Genomic DNA, 17,438 nt, shown 5'->3' with positions numbered 1-17,438 from the left:
AAGATAGAGACATCCGCAGGTTCCACAGTTGAAGCATCTCGCAGCATACCTGACTCCGAATGGGTCTCAGTAGAGGCCTGCGAATCTGAAGTAGCAGGTATCAGGGGCTGCGAAAGCGCTTCACTGTGTACCGGCAAACTGGCGACAAGCTTAGGAGAAGCATAGTCAGCAGCTTTGGACCTAGGCGGCCTGTCTCTGTCTTTATCTTTGTGTTTTTTCGGAATGTCGGTAGTCGGGTGGCTTATCTGGATAATTGAACAGAGTACCAAAATATTTAGAAGCGTAAATATACTAGCGACGAATAGTTCGTTGTTTAAATAAGGCACAAAACTGACAGCAAGGTACGTCGTTGGTCACGGCCTATGCAAGGAATACAGTACGAATGAAAATCTTTATGAGGTATTTGCTTTCCACAAGAAATACAATTATTGACTTTTACTGACATTGGTTTAGAGCAAGAAAAAAAGTTTCCCTAACGGGGTACTTAGCTTTAGTTGAAGACTTCGGTTCTGAAACTCAAATGAAAATTTCAGGAGTCGGTCGACCGGCACTTGCGAACTGCTTCTGCTTCGGGCACCGCACGGCAAGAAAGACTTATGTAATGGTGTCAGCTGCATGCTTTATACCCCTGACTACCTGATGTCATGGAAGATGAGACAGCAACTGACGCAGGACCCAAGACTTTGATAATCAGGCCGACTGAGGGCTACTGTAAGCAGATAACCCAAATGTGATGACTGCAATAGTGAAACATGAACATCTGGTATGGTTTTTGAAGGGCTGGAGTTAGAGATTCTGGATTCAGGAAGAAGTCCATAAAACATCCTCTACCACCTCCAAAACAGGAGGAATAGTCAAAGGTTTGTGTTCTGGGAAGTCAAGGAACTCCCTAACCCTCTTTAGATTGTGGGTATTCCTGTGCCTCCCACTTGAAATGTTCACTCATGGCATGGAGTGTTTCCCCAAAAGTGATGTCTTCAGGAGGTGAAGCTGAAGGCAGATTCTCTTCCTAGGGAAGACTCCAAAGGGAGTTGCCTAGCTCTAAGGAGATATGGTCTTCAGCTACCGTGACCAGGTCTTGTTGATATCCTAATGCATGGGAGCTGATAGGCCTAGGCAAAGGACCTGAGGTAGGACTCTTCTTAGAGGTAGCTTTGGCCTTTGACCTATGTACGTACACAATCCTGATGCCAGTCTCTTTATAAGGAAGAACCAATGCAGGCTGAAGCCTCAAAGGAACATCACCAGTAAAAGATGGCTTGTCGGATGGAGAAGTCTGCTGAGCAACTCCGGACCTGACCAATGAACTGAAAGCCAAGGCTTGTGCAGAAAATGAGGGACCCAATGGCATGATGGACTTCGGTACAGGTCTAGACAGCGGCCTGCGCCACCACTTCAGTTTCAGAAGGGGCCTGCAAAAGCACCTTGCCTTCCTCAGCGATAATGAGCCTTGGGACTGGCAGACGGTAAACAGTTGTCAAAGGCCCTAAGCTTGTGTATTTTTTGTTGTCCTTCATACTATTAGGGAGCTCAGCCACGGATGACCAGCGAACGTCAGACAATGCAACACTGATGGCAAACTAAGATGCCTAGCTAAGATTTTGGCCCTACACCAGACAGTCCTAGAATTGTAAAGGGCGCAAACATGGCAACTAGGGGATGCCATGATCTGGGCCTAGGCAGATGACACACAATGTATGAAAGTCTCGGTGTGGGATTTGCTTACCACAGTGGAGACCACTGTTAACCTTATCTGACATGGGTTAAAGCAAGAAAGAGTTCCCCAATGGGGTACTTCGCTTTAGATGACTTCTCTCTGGTGCAGACCAACCAATGGGCTGAATGAGAAGTTATGTTCTTACCATAAAGTTCCATGTTAGTTTTCTTCTCGCCTTCTTTCTTGCTAGATGGGTTCGGAGCCGATCCTCGGCTCCGACTCGGCCTAATACTAAAGCTCGAGAGCTATTTTTACCGGCTCGAGGCTATGCTATGTCCCATAATGCTAGGCGTCATATACCCAGATCTCGTTTGATAGCTAACACTATGGACATATATGTCCCACCACAACAGAGAACAATCCACCTAATCATAGATACAAAAGGGAAAAGGATACATCTATATCTAGCTAAGGTACTCCAGATCTCCCAGGCTAGGGGGATGGAGGGTGGGACGCAAGAAAGAAGGCTAGAAGAAGACAACTAACATGGAACGTTATGGTAAGAACATAACTTCTCAATGTTAAGTTGTCAATCTCGCCTTCATTCTTGCTGGATGGGACAGTGTCCCTAGCACCTAAATCCTGGGTGGCTCAATGGAACAAACTCTTGAGTACCGTGGAACCAAAATCAGCCTGACTTCTGGAGGCCATATCGAGCTTGTAATGAGAAATGAAGGTATGAGGAGAGGCCCAAGTGGCCGCTGCGCAAATGGAATCCATTGGCAATCTTGCCTGAAAGGCTATTGAAGAAGCTAAAGCTCTGGTTGAATGGGCTCTAGGCTTAGTAGGAAGTTCCCTGTTCCTCAACTGATAGACCAACATAAGACAGGACAACCACCTGGACAAAGTTACCTTAGAGACTGGTTGGCCTTGCTTCCCATCCGCATAAGACAGGAAGAGCTGGTGTGATTTTCTCATTTGCTTAGTTCTATCCAGGTAGAAGCGTAATTGACTGTGAACGTCCAAACAATGTAACTTTCGTTCAGCTCAATTGGTGTAATTTGGGAAGAAGACTGGAAGATCTATGGTCTGATTCAGATTCTTCTCTGAGATTATTTTGGGTAAAAAGGATGGATTAGTCCTAAGTGACACTCTGTCTTTGTGAAAAACAAGATAAGGAGGGCGAATGCAAAGGGCTTGAAGTTCCGAGACCCTTCTTGCTGTGGTGATGGCTATTAAGAAGAGTGTTTTCCACGAGAGCAGCTTCAACAAACAAGAAGCCGCCGGCTCAAATGGAGGAAGAATTAAGGAAGACTGTACCAAATTTAAGTCGTACGGTGGGGGAGGGTCCTTAACCAGGGGCCTAAGTAAAAGGGTTCCTTTTAAAAAGGCTTTGCAAAGTTTGTGGGACATGATGCTGGTCTCTGACAAGCCAACGTGGAAATTTGCAATAGCTGCCAGTTGAACTCTGATGGTAGCTGAGGAGGAGCCCAATCAAAAGAGTTCTGCTAGAAACTCGAACTGTCTGGACAGGAGCTGTAAAGGGGTCCACGTGCTTTTCCCCTGCCCAGACAGAGAAACGCTTCCATTTACTAGCATAAGTCTTTCTGGTAGTAGACTTGTGAGAAGCGAAGATATCGCGAACTGGTTGAGAGATAAGGGAAAGCCTAGCTAGGGTTGGAAGTGGAGTAACCAAGCTGTGAGGTTGAGAGATCGAAGGGACTGATGCAGCCCGCCCGACTGATGAGTCAGAAGATCTGGCACTGGGTCCAGATGCCAGGGCTGCTCCAGTAGATGACATTGCAGGAACGGAAACCAAATTTGTCGAGGCCAGTAAGGGGCAATGAGGATCATCCTGGCTCTCAAGGCAGTTGCTTTCTGGATTAAGTGAGTAATCAAGGGAAAGGGGGGGGATGCATACAGAAAACCCTGGGGCCAATCGTGAACTAGTGTGTCTCTGGGGGGTAGACCTGGGAGAGGGAAGAGGGTGAAGAAGTCTGGGCACTTGCTGTTTAGAGGTGTTGCAAAAAGGTCGCAGCAAGGCTGACCCCACCTTCTGAAAATTCTTTCCGCTACTGTCTGGTTGAGAGACCGCTCGTGAGGCATGAGAATGGCTCTGCTCAGTCTGTCCGCTATAACGTTGGACTTCCCGGGAATATGCATTGCTACCAGAAACAGTTGAGAAGAGATCGCCCATTGCCAAAGTCTGAGTGCTTCTCGACATAGGGGGCAGGATCTGGTTCCGCCCTGCTTGTTGATGTACCACACTACAGACATATTGTCTGTTTGAATTGCAATAGTCCTGGTTGGTAGAGAGTCCTGAAGGGCCTGCAACGCTAAAAGTACCACTCATTTCCAAGACATTTATGTGCAAGTGGTATTCGAAGGGTTGCCATGTGCCCTGGACTGTCCTGCTCCGAAAATGCCCCCCCACCCGATCAGGGAGGCATCTGTTGTCACAGTGGCAACAGGAGGAGGAAAGACCACAGGTCTGCCCTAGAGCACTTGAGGAGGGGAGACCGTACACCAAGAAAGGTGTCTTTTGCATGACTGAGTGATTAGAATGGTGTGTGACATGGGGAGCTGCTGAAAGGACCACTGGGAAAATAGCATCCACTGCAGGATCCGCATATGAAAATGCACTAGGGGGAGTAAAGTGATTGCTGCTGCCATGAGACCAAGCGTTTTTAGTACAAATCAGGCTTGGACTCTGGTCTCCTGTTATAGAATCTGAACATGGTTGCGAATGTCTGAAACTCTTTGTGTGGGTAGTTTTGCTGAGAGCTCCACTGTGTTTAAGATGACGCCTATGAAGGTAATACACTGACAGGGCGACAATGCAGACAATTCAAAATTTATAGAAATACCTAGCGCGTTGCACGTTTGTACAGCGTAATCGCTGGATTGGAGTAGTCAATGCCTGGTGGTGGCAGTAAGGAGCCAGTCGTCTAAATATGGAAACACCTGGAATCCTTGTCATCTCAGATGAGCCGCAACCACTGCCATGCATTTGGTAAACACCCTGGGGGCTGTGGCGAGGCCAAAGGGCAGTGCTCTGAATTGGTAGTGACTGGCTCCTAGCCGGAAGCGGAGAAACCTTCTGGAGCGCCTGTTCATCTTGATATGGTAGTACGCATCCTGAAGGTCTATAGAGCACATCCAATTGTCCTGACCCAGAAAGGGTAGAATGGACTGTAGCGTGACCATCCGGAATTTCGTTCTTTGCACAGACTTGTTCAGCCTGCTGAGATCTAAAATAGGTCTCCAGTCCCCCGTCTTTTTGGTACCAAAAAGAACTTTGAGTAGATCCTGGATCCTTGTTGGTCTGCTGGGACTGGCTGGATGTCCCTTTTTCTTAGCAGCTTTGAAATTTCTAGTGCTGATAGATCCCTCAGACCGGGTGGAACGTCTGGAAGGGGCCCTTTTGGCTGTTGTGGGGTGTGAGTAAAGGGGAATTCTGTAGCCCTCTGATATGATCGACCGTACCCATTTGTCTTGTGTGAGGGAATGCCAGGCTTCTGGGTACAGTGATAGTCTTCCCCAGACTGCCTCCGAAGGTGGACAGTCGGGCAGCTCCTCAGGGGTGCTGGGAGGGTTTGTCAGAGAAAGATTCTCTGCTACCCTGATTCTGCGGACCCCCCCCTGCCCCTCGGGCGGAGTCTATTATTGTTCCCTCCTCTGCCTCTGGAGGTAAGCTCACCACGTGCATCAGGCAGTACTCCCTGAGGTTTGCAGAACCACATTTTCCCACCCTTCTGACCCTTCGGGTATGGTCTAGAGGGGGTAGAAAAACAGACTCCTACGGCAGAGAGAGTCTTGCCTTCCTGCTCGCACCTGGTCAAAGTATCCTTCACTTGAGGTCCAAACAAGGCAGAACCGTCAAAGGGGGTGTTAGTGAAAGACACCTTGAAGGGGTCAGCAAAGTTGCAAAGCCGCATCCAGGCATGTCTCATTAGAGCAACGCCCGTGCCTGCAGCCCTACTCACTCCATCGGCGGCATAGGAAATGAGCCGCATGGAGGAGTTTACAATAGAGTTCAGGGTCCCTAGCTGGGAGTTTATCTTTTCCCGAGACCCCGCAGCTGATGGGTCCTGTAAGGTATCACCTAGTTCTTTGAGAAGGTCTCTCTGAAGATGGGTGAAATGGCACAAAATTCAGCGAACGCATGGCAAAGGTTGCTGAAGAAAACATCCGCTTGCCAACTCCTTCTTAGTGGCCGCCGCCACCACCATGGCATCAACAGGGACGTCCTTAGTGAGAAACTGCTTGTCCGAAGGGGCTGTAATAAATTTTGTGGGCCTCTGGGGAGTTGGTTCCATAGTATCCAGAGCCGTCCACGCCTTCTGAGCCACCACCTCCATGAGTGGATCGAAAGGCGGGGACACCCAAGAGGTGGAAGGGTGAGAATCGCATCCAGGTACACAGACTCATCCTCTGAAGGGTTGAGGGCAGACCAGTTCCCCCTCTGTTTAAGGATCTCTAGGATGTCAGAAAATGAGACATCCTCACAGGGGGACCTTTGGGACCCTTCCAAATCCTCCAGGTCGGTGTCAGATGTCACTGACTCCGGGGAGTCCACATGCTTCCTCTTTCATGTCCTCTTCCGAGGGGGCTCCCCCACAGGATCTGGAGAGGCCTCAGAAGAGGAGGATACACCCAATGGGGCGACCTGGAGCGTTGGTTCTCCATGCTTAGGTTCGGGAGGGTAGGCAGAGGCTGAAGCAGGCACCATGGAAGGAGGGGCCGATGGGGCCGACCGTGGCGCCGGTATAGGAGCCAGCACGCTCCCCATGACCTCAAAGGCGCCCCTATCAGGCGGAGAGGAGGGACCCAGCTCCAAAGAGATGAGAGCTCCTCCCGGCACCAAGAGGGACGGCACCGAGGCCGATGCCAGGGCCGAGCTCCCCTGCGCCGAGAGAAAGAACGGGGTAGGACAAGGGTCCGATGCCACTCGCCCCCTTGGAACTGACGAGGGAATCCCGGCGCCTGGATCCCTCCAAGGATGGAGCCAATGAAGGGATCGGAGCCGACAAAGGAACCGCGGTTCCGACGCCCCCACGGTACGAACCCCGACGGCCTTCGGCTCCGAGCTCGAAGGAATAGTCGGAGGAGGAACTGGAGCAGGCATTGGGGAAGGTGTCTGTTGAGACAGGCTGTGCAATAACTGGGCAAGCGCCTGCGACTTCAAAAGCCTACTGACTACCCTCTCGAGATCGTGGTCCGAAAGCCTGGAAGATCTAGAGGAGTGAGACCTATGGCTCCACTCCGACAGCAAAGGGGACTTCGGAGCCGACCTGACCGACTCCAATGAAGGAGATAGAGAGCGCTTTCGGTTTGGAGACTGCTCCGACGCCAAAGTCGGAACAGACTGAGGCCTCGATGTATCGGTTCCAGCCGGAACAGACGAGGCAGAAGAAGGTCCACTCGGTGCCGGCTCCGGACATGGAGCAGACGGTTTGGCGGGCTTAGGTTTTCCTGACAGAGGCTTGGTAGGAGAACCTTCAGGCTTCAATAAGCCCCTTAAGATGAGCTTATTTCTGCGCTCCTGCAGGACTCTTGGGCTAAAAGCATGACAGATGGAACAAGAGTCCTGCAGGTGCAGATAGCCCAAACAATACACAAAAGAAGTGTGACCGTCTGTCAGAGACATCTTCTGACAGTACGAGTCACACTTCTTGAATACCGATATCTTGGTATCCTTAGACACGGTACCACAGGAACGGGACAACAAAGTCTAAACAAGTATACAAACTCAAACAACACTTAACAGACAGTCAAAGTTACTATATTAACAACAAAATTCTACAAACACACACACCTACTAAAGGAACCTGTATAAACCTACTGTACAAAACTACTATAAAAAGGGGGAGGTAAAGGCCTAACCACCTTAAGGGTGGAAAATAGTAGGAAGACTACTAATAAAGGGAGGAAGACTAGTCGGGAGACTACTAACACTACCAGAAAAAAATCGAGGGAAAAAATATCAATCGAAAACTGACTATAATTATAAAAAATTTTAAATACGACCTGGAGCCGGTGAAAACACAACCTCGTAGCTGAAGCGGCAAACAAGATCTGGGTATATGATGCCTAGTGTTACGGGACATAGCATAGCCTCGAGCCGGTAAAAATAGCTCTCAAGCTTTAGTATTAGGCCGAGTTGGAGCAGAGGATCGGCTCCGAACCCATCCAGCAAGAATGAAGGCGAGATTGACAACTTAACATATACTGTTTCGGGCTCTGTCACCAAGAAAAGACTAATGTCATGGTGTCAGCTGGCTCCCCTTTATACCCAAGCATACTGACATCAGGCCAAGATGTCCGCCACCCTTAGGAGGAGAAGGGAGATTTTTGCTCTGGTAGTCAGGCTGGCCAAGGGCTTCCACAGCAGGAAATCCCACAAGTTAGAATTGCAACAGTGAAACACAAAGATCATTTCTGACCATGGAAATGAAAAAGTATCCGTTTTCTGAGCCCGAGTGCAAGAGAGTCCAGGAGCAGATTTTCCTTAACTGTCTGTTATGACTGAAGGCAAACAGATCTACTTGAATTCTCCACAGACAGAGCAATTCCTGGGAGAACACCAAGTGCAACTTCGATTTATGAGGGATTGTCCTGGTCCTGCTTGTCTGCAAAATGTTTTGTTCTGAAGGAATGTACGAAGCTTGGAGGGATATACTGTGCAGAGTCACTAGATTCTAGGCTACCACTGCAAAGGGGCTAAGATCTGCTCCCCCTCCTCGATATTTATATCACTGTGGTGTTGTCTGTGGTTTCCAGTAGAGAGCTTGGAGTCCAAATATGGTTCACAGGTTTGACAGCATGTATTAGGACCATATGAAGTCTAGCCAAAGGAATTATGAGAATAGTAGAGGCCATGAAACCTAGAATTTTGCAATATTCCCCAGCAGATGCTCGAGTATGGTTGGAGAATAACAGAAACTGCTCACTCTAACATTTTACTTTGTCCTGAGGAAGAAAAGACATTATGAGGAATGTATCCAGTAGACATCCCATGAACACCATCCTGTGAGATGCAATGAGAAATTACTTCTATATGTTCACCTGAAAACCCAAGATGAGAAAGTTGTATTATCTAAAACAGACATTCTTGACAAGTTTGTAAAAGAATCTGCAAAAAAATAAGGCAACTGTCTAAACACTGGAAAATACCGCAATGTGCTACTACAGCAACCAGGCACTTTGTAAGCACTCTTGGAGCTGTTGATAATACAAAGGGGAAGGCAGTAAACAGAATATGTAAACCAGACACAGAAAAACGGTTTCAAATCTTTGAGAAATGGAATGTGATAAGCATCTTATAAATCCAGAGTTAGAGAACAGAGGTGGATTGAAAGATAAGAGACAGCATTTAGAATTTTGATGTGAAGATTAAAAAATAAAGGTCTATAACAGCCCTGCACGTTTCCTTCTTTCTTTAGCAAAAGAAATATTCTTGAATAGAGACTTCTCCCTATTTCATCTGGGGGAACAGTATCTATAACCCCAGAGACAGCATCTGATCTAGGACAGGAGGAAACAGGGAGTTCTGATTGGACAGATTCAGAGACAGAACCCTACAAAAGGAGGAAAGTAATCCCACTGCCAAGTGTAGGTTTTCAGTGCAATTCTCAGTACCAAAGTGTCTCAAACTATCTGGTACCAGTTAGTGGAAGTGAAGAAACTAACTTGGGTCCAGCTGTTATTGCTACAGGATCACCAGAGTGGGACGGGGAAAACACATGAGGGTGCATAAAGTCAAGTCTGATTTCTTACACTTTTCTTGGTTTTGGGAGGTCTTTCTTTTCCTCTTTGAAATTCCCTGCCACTGCTAGGAGCACTTAATCTGTCTACTAAAAGAGGAACTTGAACTGAGACCGTTTATTCCGTTTCCTATAAAAGGAATCTGAACCGGAAGAAATTTTTCTATTACATTTTGGAAATAAGGGTTGAAAATCTGTGTAACCCCTTGAATTAACTTCCCCCTTTAATCAAACCTTTTAAGAACCTCAGCAGAAGGAGGATCAAACACCACTTCTTTATCCAAGGAAACATTTAGATCTTGGCTGGGTTTGCTTTAGGTACCTTTTAATGGATTCTGTACATCCCCCACTGTGTATGCACTGGGTGTTGCCAAGCACTTGTTTCCTCTTACCTCCCAAACACAGGCCATGGGTGAACTTGCATACATGATGTGGGTCTTGGCACCCCAAAGATTAGTTTCTGCATTTTGTGCCCAGAGGAGTTTGAAGGAAGGGATTCCAAACCTCTGTAACCCTGAATTGGATAGGTGGACATTTAACAAAAAAGTTAACACACGGTCTTCCAAAACTTGGAATGGCAAACAGTATGCTAGTCAGTTTATGTTATTCCAGCAGCAATGGAAAATTGCTCGAGGATGTCAAGTTTCTGAGAAAATATTTAAAAGAATTTATATTAAATACTACTGCTTTGTAAAGCACATCAAATTAACCTTTAGCATAACCACAGCAAAGTAGAACAGCAGGCTGCAAAACATCATTACATAGATCAGATATTACAAATGAATCAATGGTAAATAACAGCTCAGTTTGTTGGGAAACACTGATAAATACCAAATCAGCCTGCGAGACAGTATCAACTACTCACCAAAGCAGACTTTCCAACACCTCCTGAACCAAGGACCACTAGTTTGTATTCGCGCATGATGTGGTCTGCTCCCTTGTACCACAACCTGTAATAAAATCAGATAACCATGAACAAAGATGCACGTACAGAATTTACCATTGCTTCACTCTACTTCTATTACAAAAACAGTTAACGAGTTAACTATTTCCGTACATACTATAACCAGTAACAACTGTATTAGATACTTTTATATATAATTTAGTAACTTCACTTGCATATTTTACTGTGTTTTCTAATTTAATTACACGTGTGGTACCCACTAAACATTTTCCCAACTTTACAATATCTGTACAATTTCCAAGTTTCTGACCATCTTTTGCAACCAAAGGTCCAGTTTGATCACTGCTCTATTACCGTTAACAAATAAATCAGTTTATTAGCAAATATTATAATTTCATCAGTGATTAAGACAGTAACCATTTTATAACCAAAACTCCAAACTGAGGGCACTATAATGGCTACCTTTGGGATACAAGTTTTGTGAATGCATATCCAGTTTGTTTAAAAAAGCCCATACAATGAAAAACAAATGCCTGCTCACCCCCCCCCCCCCCCGCCCCCCACACACCTCTACGGTCACCAAGCCAATCCATTCATATAACAATACAAACGAAAAATGTATCCTACTTACATCTTAAACACAAATAAATTTCTCTGCAATGCACAAGCAAGTTACTTCCACACAAAACATCACATTGAAGAGAGTAAAGCTCCCACACACCCACCCACTACATTAGAGAGCCATACCAAGGAATCAAAGTGACACTGATCAACTGATTTCCCCTTTCGCAGCAATCCCAGCATGAAATTAGTGTGTATAGGCTGTTTTTGGCAACACTAGCACAAGTCCAGTACTGACACTGTCTTGCTACATTCAATATGTAGAAACCAGTACGCAATAACTTATTCAACTACTTCCAATTCTAGCACATATTGCACTAAAAATAAAACTTCTCTCTCTCCCTTATTAAAGTGAATTCCACCCATCCTTCCAAACCACCTATTTAGTCCTCTACTAACTCAATCACATTCTACCCCAATGCACTAGTTTTTGCTATAGTGATTAAATGTTTCCTTTCTCTTAGCATTAACTAAAACTAGGATCTGCTCTCTCACTGCCCTCATCACCCTACCAAATGCACTGTGGCTCTACAGCCACATTTCAAAGTAAAAGAAGTGGGGAGCATGAAAACACATTTTCTTGTGCATACTACTAGACTTTCATCCTACTGATCACTGATGCAGGAGCCTAGCTGTATGGGTTGCAGTTGCATCCTACCAAAGATAGGCAGACAGCTATCAAAGTTTCAGGGCCACCTCCACATGACCAAACTGTCAGGCAGCTCGAGCCGAGCCGACTAAAAGACAAGTTTGTGCACCAAGCATTTCAGAGCTTTACTGCTGCCCAAGAGTACTCTAGTTTGAGGCTTTCGAAGACAGATCTTCAGATTATGCTGTTCCTTTGTTGGTCAGATAAGTTCCCTTGGGGTGGGGATGGGGGGAATCCATTTAAGAATTTTATCACTGACACTTTCCTCTTCAGGAAATACTTTAAAGCAAAGAGTTTGTGTTTTGATTGACTGTCATAAGATTGTACTGTACTTTTAAAAATGGAGTGCTCTTTTTTTCCTGTTAAGTTTAAAGTTGTTTAACTGAAAACCATTTTTTCTGTTGAGAAATTGTGTTTATTTTACCTTGCAGGGCTAGTAAAGGGCTTTAAAGAGCTTTTTACTATCTTTGTCTGGGGAAAAAGTAACTTAAAAACATTTAATTTTACCAGCATTTGCTGCTGGTTTTCAGTGGGGGAAGGCACTACTTCAGCCTGACCACAGAAATATCAGTCTCTTGGTCGGATCTTCTTCCAGCCCCAAACAGTAAAAGATAAGGAAACAATCTTTGCCACCACAGCACACTAGCAATTTGCCTCAGTTGCAGGTGGGTGACTCTGCTGTCGACATTTACCTCAGGCCACTAATCTTTCCCCAGATCCCCCTGGTATAGCAACTACACCCACTATTGATGGCGGGTTAGCCATATCCTCTGTGGCTGCTGGGGTCCCCCAATGGGCAATGGAGAGCCACTCTTGTCAGTTTTGATTGAGGGAACAGGGAAAGCTTTCCTGTTTTGGTCAGAATGTGCACTCATTCCTGGGGAAGCTGCTGTTGCCATTAACACTGATGGTCCCACTTTTCCTGCCAAAAAGAAAGAAAACTAAACATGTATCTACTTCTCTCAAACTCGCTTTGCCAGGAGTAGTCTACTGTGTCTGGCTTGGGATTTAATTCAGGTTACTGATCCTTCCTGCAAAGTAGTTTCTGGTAAAAGAAACATGAATACCTCCTTTCTTGAAAATACAGGATTCTGAATCTGGACAGGAGCAGGAAGGGACAAATGTGGGTTTTTCTCCTCAGATTTCTGATTCAGAATCGAAGACGCTTCAGTTTCTGAGACTACTATAACGTGTCAGTGTTTTCAGTGGGAGAACACTGAGGTTTCTCAGTCCCTCAGAAGGAATTTGAAGAACCTGCACCCATTCCTCTATTTTTTTCTGCCTTGGATGATGTGTGTGTGTGTGTGTGTGTGTGTGTGTGTGTGTGTGTGTGTGTGTGTGTGTGTTTACTGCATGCAACTTTCCTTACAGTCAGCCAGTTGCCCCTAAAAAGGCAGATAGGATGCATAAAATTCCTCACTCAAGTTTTTATACACTATTCCCAAACCTGACACAGCAGCTATAGCTTTAGTTAATCCTTCTGCTGCTAAACAGTTAATTCCAGTCCTACTACTTCTGATAAGAATAGAAATATTAAGTATGGAAAAAGTGTATGCTTCTGCAACTTTGATTTTTCAGAATTCTTAATTATCAGGCTCACATGTTAAACTCTGCCCGGACTAATTGTGAAAGTATGAGAATGTTTTGTCTGCAGTTTCTGTTTGTGAAGAAAATCTGCTTTAAACAATTTAATTTATTCTATGGTACAAGCCACTACTCAATGCATACAGTACATGAAGGACTCAATTGACACCAAGGGCTATAACCACTGGTAGTACTTTGAGGAAGTCTGCGTGGATGTGTTCTCAGAACCTTCTTGATGATTTAAAAATGTGATTTTAAATTCTCCTTTGAATATTTAGTTTTTTCTCTCACCGCTGTAGAGGCAATAAAAAGTATGATGAAAGGGCTGATATACAGAATCTAAGATTTTTCAGCCTTCTTTTTCTAAATTTTCCCAAGGACACACTTAACTCCTCATACAGTTTTGGTAAGAAAAACAATCTCAACAAAATGCAGGTAAATTAACTTTTAAGAAGAAATGGCAAGGGAGTTCAAGAAAAATTCTGGGAACTCCCAAAACCAAAGACAGTCCAATAAGTCAGAATGACTTTTGAAGTGCATCAAACTGCTGGTTTGAATTGCAATCAATAACTGTGTTGAAAAGTGCTCCTATGAATTCTAAATTCTGAGCTGGTTCCAGTTGACACTTGTCGTAGTTTATGGTTATCACCAGACAAGAACATGTCTAGAAAACTTCATCTCTTGCCCTTATAAACTGATGCCTAGTCGGGACGATAATCAGTCAGTCATCTAGATATGGAAACGCATAGAATACTTGCTGTCTCAAGTGAGATGCTACTACTGGCATACATATGGTGAAAACCCTGGGGGCTGTGGTGAGACCAAAGGGCAGAACTCTGAACTGGTAATGGATGGCTCCCAGCCGGAAGCATAAGTACCATATGGATCATCTTTTCATCTTTATGTGGCAGGTCTAATGAGCACATCCAGTTGCCCTTGCCCAGAAAAGGGAGAATGGACTGAAAAATGCATCTGAAACTTGGTGCAAGCTGACATGTTTAAGTTGCAGAGATCCACAACTGGTCTCCAGTCCACTGTTTTTTTTTTTGGCACTAAAAAGAACACTGAGTAAGTTCCGAATTCTATCTGGTCTGGCGGGAGCTCTTGGAGGACTCTTTCTAGCAGCTTTTGTATTTGAATTGCTGCCTGTTCTCTCTGACTGGGTGGAACGTCGGGGGGTTTTCTTGAGATTGGATGAGGAAGGGAAAGGGGAATTTTATAATCTCTGGAAATAATCCTCTGCACTCAAGTATCTTTTATGTCTAGCAGGTGGCCAATCGAGCCTCCTTTCAGGAGCGCTCATAAGGTCTGTAAAAGAAAATCTCTGGACCCCTGGTTTTGTGGGCCACCTCTGCCATGGGGGTGGAGTTGACCACTGGAGTTTCCTGCACGGCCTCTGGGGGAACTTCCTCCACATGTGTCCTGGAAAGGACCCCGGGATTTCTTGAACTACATTTTCCAACCACCTCATTGACTGCTAGAAAAGATCTTTGAGGGGTCAAAAACGTACGTCCACAGCAGATAGGGTCTTTCCATCCTTCACACCTGGATAAAGTCTTCTTCACTTTGGGGCCAAACAAGTACCATTAAAAGGAGCCACTGAAGAACAAAGACTTGAAGGGCTCCACAAAATCATACAAGCGCACCCAGACAAGTCTCCCGATGGAAGTGCCTGAACCCGCTACCCTTGAGATTCCTTCTGCTACATGCAAAATGAGCCTCATGGAAGAATTCATAATAGATTGCAGGGTAGCCAACTGAGAAGTCACAGATGATTGGACCACTGCAGAAATGGATCCTGAGAGGGTATTTGACAGTTCCTTAATCAAATCCCTCTGTAATCTTGTAAAATGTGCCAAATAATTTAGAGACCTTAAGGCGAAGGTCGCTGAAGTATAAACATGCTTTCCAAACTTGTCCATTGTCCTAGACTCCCTGTTCAGAAAGTTCCTTGTTGGTGTTTGCCACCATGACCATAGCATCAACAGGCACCCCTTTACCTCAAAACTGCAAACAAAAGAAAGGCAGGACACTGCTGTATTTCTTCAGACAATATAAAATCATTCTATAATCCACCTTGCTTCTAAAAACTTGTTCTTTGCTTTAACATCACCCCTCGTATATATGATCACATTAGCTATCACTTTGAATTTAAAAGAATGTGTAGGAAAGACTCAACATGTTTATATAGTAATATCCTGACTTTGAACATTTTATTAGTCAAGCCAACATAAAATGAAGTACATGCTAAACATTCAGCTATATAAACTATGTTTTCTGTTCTGCACTACCTTTAAATTCAAATATCTTGCCACTATTGGGATGTTGGAATATGATATTATTTTTATTAATATAAGAACATGCATATTGTGGTACCTATATTCATGGGAGGATATTTAATATTATGGACATTATCCTCAGTGCATAATAGATCTTTTTAGATTTTTTATAACGCTATATCAAGATTTTTATTACGCCTATCCAATACACGGGTCCTAACCCACTAGCTCTGTTGACAAAATTTGTTGTTAACCCAGAAATTTCTTTTTTGAAAATTAGAATCTCAGTGTCAGAAAGTCCTGCAGACTGCACTTGCCCCTATGTTATAGGAACAAGAACGAGAGGGCTGCTGCTGCTAAAAAACTAGCAGACTGTTTTCCAGCATTCTTTTCTATGTAACCTGAGGAAAAGCCCTTTATTGGTCATATACAAATTGACATGGATCATGGTAAATTTTAGAAAGGTGGTTGTAGAATGCAGATAATCTAAAAATAATTCCAATGTAACTGTGTCCCCTCCATAAAATAAAAATATCATCCACAAAACGGAGTATATGACAATGTGCTTATTCCATCTTGAATTAAACATTATTTTCCAAAACTATCAACAACAAAGTTTTCACTAAATGTATCCAGTAAATCTAGACTCTACTTTACCTATAACAGTAATAGTAGGGACATCTACAATATACTGAAAGGAATTGGAATATTTTGAGGAGTGACAAGGAGGCTGAGTGAGCTAGTTAAAAGATCTATTATGCATGGGATATGTGTCATAATATTAAATATCCTCCCATATATATAGGTACATATGTATGTATTGTAAAAGCATGTTCTTTGTTACCTCAAAACTGCTAATACAAAAGGTGGTGCCATAATCTTGTCCGGTTTCTTAAGTATAGGGTTTAACTGCGTCTGGCTCCTTCCATGCCTGTAGAGAGACTAACTCAATAAGCTCATTGGCAGGCAGAATAACCAAGGATAGACGGGCCAGTACCAAAAGACTCTGGGAATACAGACTCCTCGGATGAAGGGTTGCTGGGCGTCCAGCCACCTCTCCATTTTAGGATCTCAAGGATGTCTCCAAATTAGACAACTTCAGGAGGTGATTTTGGAGACCGTTTACCTTCACTGAAGTCCGTATCTTCAGTGATCAACTCCTCTGGGGAGTCCAAGTGCTTCCTCTTACATGTCTTCTTCCGACGGACCTCCTCAGTGGGATACTCTGGGGAGGTATTGGAAGAAATCAAGATACCCTGTTGGGATGCATGGGGGTCTCAGAGTGGCTGTCTCTGACTAAAGAGTGATGAGGCTCGGAGTGCAGAGACCTCAAGGTAGAAGGCTTAAGATCCATGGGGGCTGGATCCATCCGTTCTGCCAAAGTAGAGAGAACCATCTTCACAGTCTCGAAGGTAGACCACTCAGGAGAAAGAGAAGACCTCAGATCTGAAAAGACCAGCTTTTGGACCAGTGTTCCCTCTCTTCAAAAGCAATCTCAGAGATGGAAGCTGGAGCAGAGCTATCCAGTGCCAAGGCACAGAGACTGTGCTGATAACTTCAGAGTCAACTCTAACACCTCGGATCTGACAAGGAAGCTGCAGCTCAGAGAGTACTCTGGATCTGAGCGAACTGGAGCACTCAGAGTAAGGTTCTGATCTGATGATATTGCTATCTTCGGATCCAAGCCACACGGAGCCATATGGCTTGGATTCAGGGACTCAGATAGTAGAATGAGTCAGAGGAGGAACTAGTAGTGGGGGTGTAGTGAAAAGGACGGACCTCCTGACCTGAAGGGGTAAGACACCCATTTGACTCTGTGCCAAGAGGATCTTCAGCACCTCACTTTCCACATCTTCCTCCATCAAACTTCTGGAAGAGTGAGTGGAAATAGATGGGGACCAGAGTCTGCGATACTATGAAAATGGTGATGGCACCCTTGAGGGCACTGGATCCACAGAAGGTTAATATCTTGTTCGGG

At 44.8% G+C, this 17,438-nt stretch overlaps 1 protein-coding gene across 1 annotated transcript in view; it reads right to left on the bottom strand.

Annotated features, from left to right (window-relative positions):
- RAP1A (RAP1A, member of RAS oncogene family) overlaps positions 1-17,438 on the bottom strand; it is a gene marked incomplete in the record, with an annotated part of 951,057 nt that overhangs the window by 427,929 nt on the left and 505,690 nt on the right. Inside the window, 1 exon segment of the mRNA XM_044076989.1 lies at positions 10,289-10,373. Within this exon segment, the coding sequence (XP_043932924.1) occupies positions 10,289-10,345 (57 nt within the window).

This window comes from Protopterus annectens, chromosome 7.part0 (genome assembly GCF_019279795.1).
Source record: "Protopterus annectens isolate FY-2018-M chromosome 7.part0, PAN1.0, whole genome shotgun sequence".
Classification (NCBI taxonomy): domain Eukaryota; kingdom Metazoa; phylum Chordata; order Ceratodontiformes; family Protopteridae; genus Protopterus; species Protopterus annectens.
This window is presented reverse-complemented; position numbering and strand designations above follow the sequence as displayed.